Source organism: Mixophyes fleayi, chromosome 1, assembly GCF_038048845.1.
Source record: "Mixophyes fleayi isolate aMixFle1 chromosome 1, aMixFle1.hap1, whole genome shotgun sequence".
Classification (NCBI taxonomy): Eukaryota; Metazoa; Chordata; class Amphibia; order Anura; family Limnodynastidae; genus Mixophyes; species Mixophyes fleayi.
This window is the reverse complement of record NC_134402.1, coordinates 145,879,724-145,891,480: the sequence shown is the minus strand read 5'-3', so window position 1 is coordinate 145,891,480 and position 11,757 is coordinate 145,879,724. Positions and strand designations below refer to the sequence as shown.

General features: G+C 37.6%; 1 protein-coding gene across 2 annotated transcripts in view; it reads left to right on the top strand.

Moving 5' to 3' along the window:
• Positions 1 to 222: 222 nt before the first annotated feature.
• Positions 223 to 11,757, top strand: part of RAP1GDS1 (Rap1 GTPase-GDP dissociation stimulator 1) — an 81,708-nt gene continuing 70,173 nt past the window's right edge. Inside the window, exon 1 of one of the 2 annotated variants that reach the window (XM_075201479.1) lies at positions 223 to 463. In XM_075201479.1, coding sequence (XP_075057580.1) covers positions 460 to 463 — 4 coding nt within the window. In that variant the 5' untranslated portion in view covers positions 223 to 459. The remainder of the gene's footprint in view (positions 464 to 11,757) is intronic. The other variant, XM_075201486.1, reaches the window with a different exon arrangement.

Sequence of the window (11,757 nt, the reverse complement as noted above, 5' to 3'; positions counted from 1 at the left end):
CTATTGTATATATAACAAGTGTAATTGTGAAACATAGGTCTGTGTCGTAAACACGTTGAAATGAGGGGTAGCTGTGCAGTGTGCACACCCTGTCAGTCCTGAGTCGGGATAAGCAGCAGTGCCGGTAGCTGTGTGCAGTGTGCAGCGCGGAAGCAGCAGCTCAGCAGGGTGGGGCGCGAGCCGGGCACCTTGCCTGCCTCGTGCGCAGGCGCGCTCTGACACTCCCCTCCCTCCCTTCTCCTCCTCTGAGCCCGGAGCCTGGGAGCGCGACTGCTCTCGCGGTGTCTCGAGGATTACAGCTGGGTGTCGGACAGTCGGGAGGCTCCAGGGTCCCCACCACTACCCTCATCACCAGCAGCAGCTGCATAGAGACCCGGCAGTCACGTGACCGGCAGCGGCTCAACTGCGAGAGATCGTATACAGACAGGGAGCCGCAGAGCGACCGGGGAAAGCATCAGCATGGGTAAGTGGAGGGACCTTGTACTGAGTGACACTCACACAGCGCTGAGTGTGTAGGCAGGTTCAGGCAGTGTGCATACATACATATATATATATATATATATATATATATATATATATATATATATATATTATATCGTGTGCATTGCTCATGACAGAGGGAGCTAGGGTGCAGGATGTGCCTGCGACATCCCTATTTAAGTGTATACTATAGCTGCCCTTTCATAATTCTCATTCATACACATAACACATGAACAGAGGGATGTGACAGGATGCCAGCCGCCTGACCTATTCTCTAATTATCTGTTTTCAGGATGTCAATACATTAATATGGGGCTTGATCGTTGTGTAGGATTAGTCTATTGTAAAAATGTGTGCAGGTCCGTATAAATGTCCGACATTCCGTTTTCACACTGACAGCAATCAGCTACATTTCACGTTGCTATCTCCTTTGCATAAGCAGTCTGTTGAGGAAGTTGGACAGGGCAAAAATCCCCTGCTTAGAGCTTGTGTTTAAAATGCTATGCACTGATATAGGTTTGCCCTATTTTGCAGTAATCTTCATTTTGTTTGGTTAGCTGATAAATTGTGTATACAGATGTGGACAAATTTGTTGGTACCCTTCCACGATTCATCATCAACATTTATTTATATAGTGCCAGCAAATTCCGTAGCGCTTTAAAGAAGAACCCATATTTTTCTCTGAAATAACTTGAAACTAACAAAAGTAATTTACATCCATTATTGTTTATCCCATAGTTAATAGAAATCAGACTTTGCATTTGAATTTTGATTCAACAAAATACTTAAAATAATAATTGCACAACCTTTTAGCAGCAATCAAGCAATTTCTGTAGCTCTCAATGAGACTTCTACGCCTGTCAACACATAGTTTGGCGCACCTGAGCAAATTGCTGCAGCTATCTCAGGTTTGATTGGCGCTTTCTCCAGACTGCTTGTCTCAGCTCTTTCCATAGATGTTCGATAGGATTTGGGTCAAGGCTCATAGAAGGCCACTTCAGAATAGTCCAATGTTTTGTTCTTTTTCCATTCTTGGGTGCTTCTAGCTGTATGTGTATTTGGGTCAATATTCTGTTGGAGGACCCATGACCTGCCACTGAGACAGAGCTTTCTGACACTGGAGAGAATGTCACTCCAGAATTCCTTGATGGTCTTGAGATTTCATTGCGTCCTGCACAGATTAAAGGCACCTCGTGCCAGATGCAGCCCCAAAACAGAATCAAGCTGACTCCATGTTTCACAGTAGGCATGGTGTTCTTTTCTTTGAAAGCTTCATTTTTTTATCTGTGGACATAGATTTGTTGTGACTTGCCAAAAGCTCCAGTTTTGACTCATCTGTTAAAAGGACATTCTCCCAGAAGCATTATGACTTGTCCATATGCATTTTAGCAAATTTCAATTTGGCTTTTTTATGTGGTTCCTTCAAAAGTGGAGTTCTCTTGGGTCTTCTCCCATGAAGCCCATTGTCGCTCAAAAAGCGAATGAATGGTGCAAACAGACATTGATGGATCTTGAAGTTCAGTGTGTATCTCTTTGGAAATTTCTCTTTGCCCTTTTTTGTACCATTCTCACTATCCTGTTTAATCGATCAATTTTCCAGATAGTCACAGGAACATCAAGCTGCTTGGAGATGGTCTTGTAGCCTTTACCTTTAATAAAGATTGTCTATAATGTTCTCTCTGATCTCCTCAGACAACTCTATCCTTTGCTGTCTCTAGTCCATGTTCAGTGTGGTGCATACAATGATACCAAACAGCAGAGTGGCTACTTTCACCAATTTATATAGACTGAATGACTGATTGGAAGATTGAAGACGTGATGCTAACCCAAGAAAGCAATTAGTTTGAAATATCACTATAATCCAATTATTTGTAATCTTTTTTTTTTTAAGGGGTACCAACAAATATGTCCAGCCCATTTTAGACTATCTTTGGAGAATAAGCAATAATTTATCTCCTTTCACTGGTTTTTTGCTTTATTCTATAACCTACCAAAAGACATGTAGGTATACATGAGACAATAGCTTTTAATTTCATGACTTTTCAGGAGGAATGAAGCAATGTTTCTATGATGGTAAGGGTACCAACAAATGTATCAATCTCTGCATAAATAGCTATTGTAGCTTTTCAATGATTAGAAATATACATGAAGTTACATTTTTTGGAGAATGAATGGTATTGGGATGACCAACGTCTTAGGCATCTTCATATTAGAGATGTGTTAAACAATGTTATGTTCGTTCAGTTGGGCATGCCATTTTTATGTTTCTTCTTACATATCTAAATGTACATGTATTGGAAGTGAATGTGTGTAAGGTGCCCAGCTTACAAGTGGCACTTCATTTATTTTAGCTCGTCTCAGGTAACTTCATTAGCAGTGGCAATGTGGAATTGTAGGAGATTATTTTTATGCCATACTTCCGTTCTGACTCTCAGGTTTCACAGCACTGTTTCCCATTAAAGCAAAATGAATTAAAGTTGTGCTTATTTTGAAGCAGACAAGGTATTCTGACATAACTCTGTTGCCATAAAGCACCATCTTCCTCATGGCCTCGGATGATGATGCTGTATAACATTCCCTGCTTGCTAATTCATTTAATTGACCAGTGAGCTTACTATAGTTGTCTTCCTGGGAACAAGTTATAACTTTCATAAATCAGTGGGTATGATTTGACTCCCCCCAGTTGCAAAATGTGGGGAATAGTAACGAAAGAGGACCTGAAGTGTACAACCTCTTTTGATGTATCTTATTTTATACATTTGTTACACTACTTAGATAAGCAGGTTTTTGAAGAATTCATGGTAGAAATAATTACGATTGTGGCATTAACAGCGCACATTGTTGTTGATGTTATGTAAAGTATTTGTACAAGTAAACATATGACAGTGACAACTACAGTAATGTCAACTGCTTTGAAACCATTCAGTTTATGGGGCAGATTCAATTGTCCGTGATGTTCCTCAGAACAACGCCGCCGCACGTTTTTGACCATTACTACAATATAAATGAAAGCTAATTTTTGCTCACACCTCTATGTGGCGCAAGCAAAAAGGAGGGAGATTTCTGTTTAAAAAAAAAATTAAAAATCCGTGCGAGGTGTCTCACTGCCGTCCTGAATGCACCTTGTGCAGACCTTACATGATACTAAACTGAGTCTGTATGTCACTTTATATCTGCGTTTATTAATATGCAATTAACCTATAAATCACTCTGGCTTGGTAAAATTAAATCTCATACACAGACAGTGAATAAACTTATTTAATGGCTAAATTGTCATAAGAAAAGCATTGCTCACACAATGGAAGTTATTCAAAGCATATGGTTTACAGAATAAGTCGCTTTACAGTAAAATGACTCAATTCATAAACATGTCTTGCTCAGATCAACCACAACAGCACTAACATCCTCTGATAAATGCAGGTTCTTTAAAAAAAAAAAAATAGAATTTGCAAGACACCTTTGGCATCAATCGGAGCTTTTGTGATTTATTGCCATTAGTATAAAGCTGTCTGTGATGCGAAACGCCAGTCTCCTAGGGGTATATTTACTAAACTGTGGGTTTGAAAAGGTGGAGATGTTGCCTATAGCAACCAATCAAATTCTAGCTGTCATTTTGTAGAATGAGATAAATAACTAGAATCTGATTGGTTGCTATAGGCAACATCACTTTTTCAAACCTGCAGTTTAGTAAATATACCCCTTAGAATGAACCTGTAGTACCAGGTTACTCCTATAGCAGGCCCGTTTCCCTAAAAGCAGAACGTGCCTGCCGGTACTTGGTTTCCCCCAGGTCTTGCACTAGTAGTCTTATTCTAGGGAGGGATTGGCACTGGCATTTGGGAGACACTTGAGCAGAAGCTAAGGCTATGCACACAGCCACAAGGTCTAATGTCCAGCCGAGGTCATGGCAGGTAGCAATTAGGAATGGTCAGTGTCCAGGCAGAGATCAGGGCAAGCAATCAATAAAATCCAGTCCAATATCCAGGAAGAGGTCAAGGCATTAGAAGGCAGAATGGCAATAATCTTGTAGGGTCCGGTGTATTTAGACCCTAACTTGCCCACAGGTTGCCACATTATTGTTTTGTGGAAGATAACATAGAAAATGAAAGTTGCTCCATCAGTTTCTAAGTTTACAGCAGGTCCTAGAAATGGGAGAGGTTATCGAGAAAATAAACACACATAGGAAATCCCCCAGCACCCCACTGTGATCCAGTAAAAAACAGCTGCTATTCCATTTGTACATAAAATGTGGGCTGCAAAAAATGGTCTTGTGGGTCGAGTGTTGTGCACCACCGAGCTGTCTGTTCTGTTTTGAGTGATTGTTCTAAAGGAAAGCACTCCCTTCATAAATCTGTATCATGGATTGGTAGGGCGAGTACACTACTTATATAGCCAACAAATATTCTACGGTTTTCCAAGACACCACGCAATTTTAATTTGTTGATCTGCCAGTTACCCATAGCATTGCCAAGCATGCACAAACTTTGAGCCTATGTACTAAATACATAGATTTGGAACAAAATCTAAATATTAATCACACAAATATTAAGGTGAAGTGTCCAGCCTTGTATTTAGACAATTTTACTCTGAGCTCTTTAATCTTTCTAGCTGTGGGATTTCACATAGTGTTCTATGGCAGGATAAACACCCCTTTGAACACTAACCTTGTGTAGTAAAATGAAGGGGCATATTACAGACAGGCTCAAATCCTATGCTAGTGCTGTGCAAATTGTAAAGAGGATCAGTGCGCATAGGGCATACTGGGGACCATCAAAAAACCCATTATACTCGACGGTAGTGCATTTGCAAGGGTTTGTATTTGTTTCACATTCCAAATGAACTTAAAGTTCATAAATTTGCATTGATGGGAGAATTGTATTCTCTTCTTTTTCAACTATGCTTTTTTCACCTTCAATTTTTATAATGTACCTTGGGAGCATTAATGCATTGACTTGAGTTGTCTATTAGGCTGTAAAAGAACATCTTAACCCAAACATTTTAAACAAAGGTGGAACCGTTTGGTAAAATATATAGGTCTAATGGCAGAGCAAGCATTTTAGTTGTGCTTGCTGTCCCAAGTGGCAAATTCAATGTGTTTGAATCCACTAATGGATAAAAAGAAATTCTGATATATAAAAGATGGACTAAATACCCATTGGTGTTTTGAAGTTTGCGTTTTAATGGGTTTTTAATGAAAATGAAATAAAAATATATTGCTGTGATATATTTACATGTATTTAACTTGGGATGCAGTGCGTTATTTTGAATGCTATTTGTTCTGTTTCAGTGTGTTTGATGTGTTTTCAATGCAGTTAAAAACTATAAATTCATCTCTAAAACGCACGGTAAACTTTATATGCATTTTAACATGCGTTAACAAAGATTCTGCCTCAAACACCTGTACATTGCTTATAACTGCTGCACCTCTCCAGTGTCTTGCAACATTGCGAAACTCCAATCTTTTAAGACCTGTCAGTAAAATATGAACCCTTCCATAAACCTTGATATATACTTATGCTCAATAGCAAATTTATTTTCAAAATATTTAGAAACATGCTTTTATAAAAAATAAAATTATCAATCCTATTTAAAACCTTGCGTAAACTTTTTCTTTGCCAGGGACCTCTAAAACATCTAAAGCATACTAACACAAAATAGCTAGCATTTTATATTACCCACTCTCCTGTGAGTGTCGGTGCATAAACTCCCTCAGCCAAATCACTGAACGCATCACTGCTCCTGGGTAGGGTAGACTACTTGAGAGAGCTGCATATTTGGGATATGCATATACATAGATTTCCCACAGGGCATGATCTGTGATCTTGCCAATCACAATTCATGCATTGCTCCTAAACAATATCACTTGTTCTGTGAATTGTTATCAATTATAGACTATGCAATTTGTCTAGAAGGCTGTCTTACCCTATAAATAATCTATATTTGAATAAACCTCTACTAGAGAGTGTTCCCTAAAATCAGTGTTTGCAGTCTTCTGCCTATACATTGCCCTCACTGTCATGTCATATAGCCACTGGTTTAAATTTACAATATCTCTTTTCTTCTCGTTAAAAAAAATATGAAATAAATAAAATCCTCTACTAAGATTAAACATGGGACTGGTCGATTTGTTGGAATTTTTGTTGTTATTATGTGGTGGTTATAAACATCATACATGAAATTTCCTTTCTAGTAATTCCAAATTGGTGTGTGTGAAACTTAGAAATACATTCCTTATACATCCACCAGTTGGTACAGGTATAAAAGTAATCAAATCCTGGAGGTTTAGCTGTCTTTCCCAGAATGTATTCAGCAATTCAAGAAACATGCACCACAATGTTTCAAGGTAATTGGCCCTTTCGTCAAGTACAAGTTGGCATTTATGCATTTACGGCAGGCCCATTAACCCACGCCATGCTTTAAAATCATAAACTCTGCTGAATAATGATGGTAAATCATATCTGCATACCATCCTCTCCAGTTTTACTTTATTATGCATATATTACCATCAGTGTTTCTATGTTCTCTATTAAGGACTCTGTACTTCCTGCTGATTGTCCAATCATGTCAGCCATCCCTCTGTATTGGAGCTGATGACTAAAAACATAACCTAATTCCTAACTCTCATCCTCTTTGAAATCATCTGTGAAGGATATAGGGCATCTACTAGAGATGGTAAAGAAATAGTATCTAAAGTGTTTATACAGTCAATATACAGCATACATAAAGTACTTGTCCAGTTTTCTTACTTCACGTTTATCTTATGTAATCTAGTAAAAATACAGTTACAGTGCATGATCAACGTGGGACAAATGTTGGATATTTTGTAAAATAACAACACAAACTTTTCAATGGGTTTGAATCTGATTAATACAAAATATTCTATAGGTAAGGGTTGGACTATGGATCAATGTAGCCATCTATATTTGGTTGTGTTATATTGTATTTTTTTGTTATTTAAATTAAATCAGACTTGTCATAGAAATCTGTCAAGCTTTGTACATATAGTTATGAAATTCTTTGAAAATTGGCATATATTTTTTTACAAATCCTTTTCAAACCTGTTATCTTGGCGTATGCACATTTGTAACACATTAGTGCTGTAGAGGAGCACAGAGGCTAGCCTAGAATCCCAAATTATAAATGGTGTTTTGTTGTTTACAAATCTTGATACCGTATGATCGGTGTGCTCTATATTTTTTTTTTTTTTAAAGTTTTATTGTGCAGGAAGGACGATATCCATTGAATTATGTTTTTTCCAAACCATACACATGTAATATTTTCCCTCACCATATGTTCTATTACAATCAGTACATTATAAATACTATTCCTGAAAGTCAATTATTTATTTAGTTTCAAACATATTTGCAATGAATCACCAGAGGCAGAGTATCATGTAGATGATATGGTACAAATATATGAATACAGAGGAAATTCTCAAAGTTTCTTCTGTAAAATGGATACGTTTGTTTTCCAGAAGAGGTATGGTATGCACTGGAAGGAAAAACATTACGTACACCACAAACCTAATATCTATTTCATTTTATCCCTAATTTTTGTACTGCTTCCAAATGCATTACTAAAGTCATTGAAGATAATTGGTACATTCTGAAAGATGGACCTGCGTTGCAGAAATATTTATTAGATGTTCCAAGGAGAGCCACAACTTTGGCAGACAGTATACAGCACACTAACCATTATAGGAGACACAATTTGACATTTTGAGATAGCTATCCATGTTAAATTGTTCCTAAAACTCTATATTTTACACCATCTTACAGGGAAAAATATATATACAATGTAATTTCATGTGCAATCATTACTTATATTACTTAGGGGAGAGATCTATCTTATCATTCATCATCATCATCATTAATTTATATAGCGCCAACATATTCCGTAGCACTTTACTATACAGCTCTGTACATAGATTATGTAATCATTGACATTAGCCCCCTGCCCAATTGGAATGTAGTCTAAATTCCCTACCACATATAAACACACTAGTGTCCGTTTTGTCAGCAGCTAGTTAACCAACCAGTATGTTTTGGAGTGTGGGAGGAAACCGAGCACGGGTAGAAAGACAAACACTGGGAGAACATACAACCCCCTCACAAATGGTGCCCAGGTTTCCCTTTTTTTATATGTAATTGTATTGAGACGGAAGACATTATACTTGATGTAGAATTTGTGCTGATGAGAATGAGCTTTCGATAGATACTCCATACATCTGTGCGTTTGCCTTTCTTGGAATATTGGAAACTTGGAGCACTGGCTGGGGTGAGTTCTCCCAAACTGCAGGGGTCTGTGGCATTGAAATCTAAGTACACAAGGGAAGTTTAAGCCACTTGTCCAACTTCTTGGTTTTATTCCTATAGACAGATGAGGCACCAATACACTAAGGATTTTTTTGATCCATATGAGAGAAAGTGCAGCCCTTGCACATCATTGAACCCTGGACCGGTATAGATGCGAAAGGAGGAACCCTTATGTGTGTCCTCTATCTACCTGAGGAAACAGAGAATGCAGCAGTATCACTGCACAGATGAGATGATTATATTGACGAAATTACCTTTTGTTATACAAATATTATTAGTAGCTCCATTTAAATATAATGAAGGTACTCTCCTAAACAACTGCATCTAACAAAGAGGGTTATCTGGAGACATTCAACTATATTTTTAACAAATTGAATAGATTTTTTTTAAATTACAGTAAGTGGCTCTTGGCCAACAGCCGTTTCATCAGGAACTGGCGCTTTCTCAAGGCATGTTTCTAATTTTTAATGTATTTTTTTATTACATCTTGTACTCAAAGCATTATAATATGACACAAGATTTAACAACTAGTGCATGTGCCAAATCAGGTCTTCATTAAAGCATGTTCTGAGGAAGCTCCAGCTGTGAAGCACTACACTATCCCGAGTCATTAGCTAGGTAGTTCTTTTTAGATGTTGTGTTTTTCATACTGGTTTGCAAAAAGTAACCTGCATTTATTTGTTCTTGTTTCATATCGTACCTATTGTATAAATGTCTGTTCACATTTTTGTGGGACAGTAAAATTTGCCATAGGACATGGTTCTGTGTGGGGAGCTATGGGGAACTACGCCTCCCTTTTTTTTTTTTTTTTTTTTTTTTATATATAACACAAGTCATTTCATACTAGATGTTAGTGCTTTTTGTGCGCCATTGGTTGGAGCTCGGGGGAATTGCTAAGCCTTAACTAGGCCTCTGAGTGTTGAGCATCGTTCTCTGGGTTGCTTTTGCCATGGCTTTTATACTCTTCTATTTCCCTCATTGCTAACTTTATACCATGTTTGTTTATTATAGACGTATCGGTGAGCCTGGCTGTAGGACTGAGGCTGTGTCTTTTGAGAACCTACTCTAGTACCATCTATGTTGTTGTGGTTTCATAATTTTGCATAAAGCTTCCAAGTGTAGGACTGTCTTAGTAGTGACTGCAAGCATGGCATGCTTCATAACCTGTTTATACACACAGGTGTAATCCTGGGTATCCAGATCATATTTTGATCTCAGAGCAGATATAGTTGTGTCAAATTATTGTGAATGATGTTATCTGTTGTTCTGTTAGGGGGCTGGGGGAGGGTAATTGTTGTTTTTAAAATAGTCACTCTCTGTGTTTGCAGTATTAGTTAGTAATCCTGGTCATACGCTGTGATATCAGCAATGTTGATAAATTGACCCAAATATTGCAGTGAGTGGTCTCAAAATGACATCTTATAATTTGGTAAAAATGTATGATCATTACTGGATATGTTGGTAAATGTCAGAATGTCACCACAGATGCCTAGTGTGTGTGTGTGTGTGTGATCATCTTCCTCCAGAAGAGATCCAGCACCAAACTTGTCTAATTTGGCCACTTATGTGTATGGCCAAATTGAGCTGACCTTGTTGCTCTGGCTACAGGTGATTGCAGAGGGGAAATTGTGTGTGAACAGATGCCATGGAAATCGCATGACAGTCAGCAAACTGTAGATGGTTAATAGCAGCTTGACTCACAACTGAAATGAAAAATGGACAAAACTTTCTGCCTTGTTGCAAATAAATAATTTATGTTAAGCAACAACTAACAAACACAATGGTTTTGTCTAATATACACTCATCATAATCATAATCTATTTATATAGCACCACTAATTCCGCAGCGCTGTACCAGAGAACTCTCATCAGTCTCTGCTCCATTGGAGCTTACAGTCTAGTAAATTCCCTAACACACACACAGACCGAGACAGACTAAGGAAAATTTAATAGCAGCCAATTAACCTACTAGTATGTTTTTGGAGTGTGGGAGGAAACCGGAGCATCATGGGAAAACATACAAATGCCACACAGATAAGGCCATAGTCGGGAATCGAACCCCAGTGCTGTCAGGCAGAAGTGGTAACCACTAAGCCACGGTGCTGCTCACATACTCATGCTTTTTTGCTAGTAGATTAAAGCTAATTTCCTTAAAAGTAAAATCTGCATGTCTAAATGAATGAATGTTAAAGGATTATTCAGTATTTACCATTACCTGGATTTCACAGGTTAAATTAGTAAGCTGATTATATAGGGGTAAATGTTGGGCATCCTTCTCTTGTAGTGTACTTTAGATTGTGTATAACTTGGGACCTGCAGGCCAATATTAAACTGATTAAAAATACAAATGCAAAAAATAAACCTCTCCCCTGCAATGCAGTGTGCATGCTATTTTTTTCTCTAGTGTGTGGCAATAGGGATTTCCTCAGGTATCTGGGTTTCTACCAGTGTTCCACCTTCTTTTTGAAATGCTGGGGGGAAAATGCAGCGAAAAGCCTTATTAAATGGAGTGACAGGACAGGCTCCAGTAAGAAGAAATGAAATAAAAACTGCAAAAAAACCCCAAAGTAATGTAAATACAAATAATTTTTTTTATTTGGGAGTGTATGTAATTTTAGTGTGTGTGTGTGCATATATATATATATATATATTTATTTATTTATTTAGAAGATGTAATGGACAAAATAACCTAGCAGCATCCAAGGCCTATACTTTCACATTAGCGTAAAGGTGTCCTGCAAATTGTATAGTCCAGGATGGGAAGATTTATAATATTAATCTAATAAGGATTTTACCTTAAAATTGTAATTCAATAAGGACTTCACCCCGCATGCATAATTCAGTTTGGTTTAATTTTTTAAAACTGACATTTCTAAATCACTTCTTTTAGAGAGAAGGGATTAGAGTATATATTCCATTGAAAATATATAATAATGAAACATTTAATACAAAGATACTAAAAG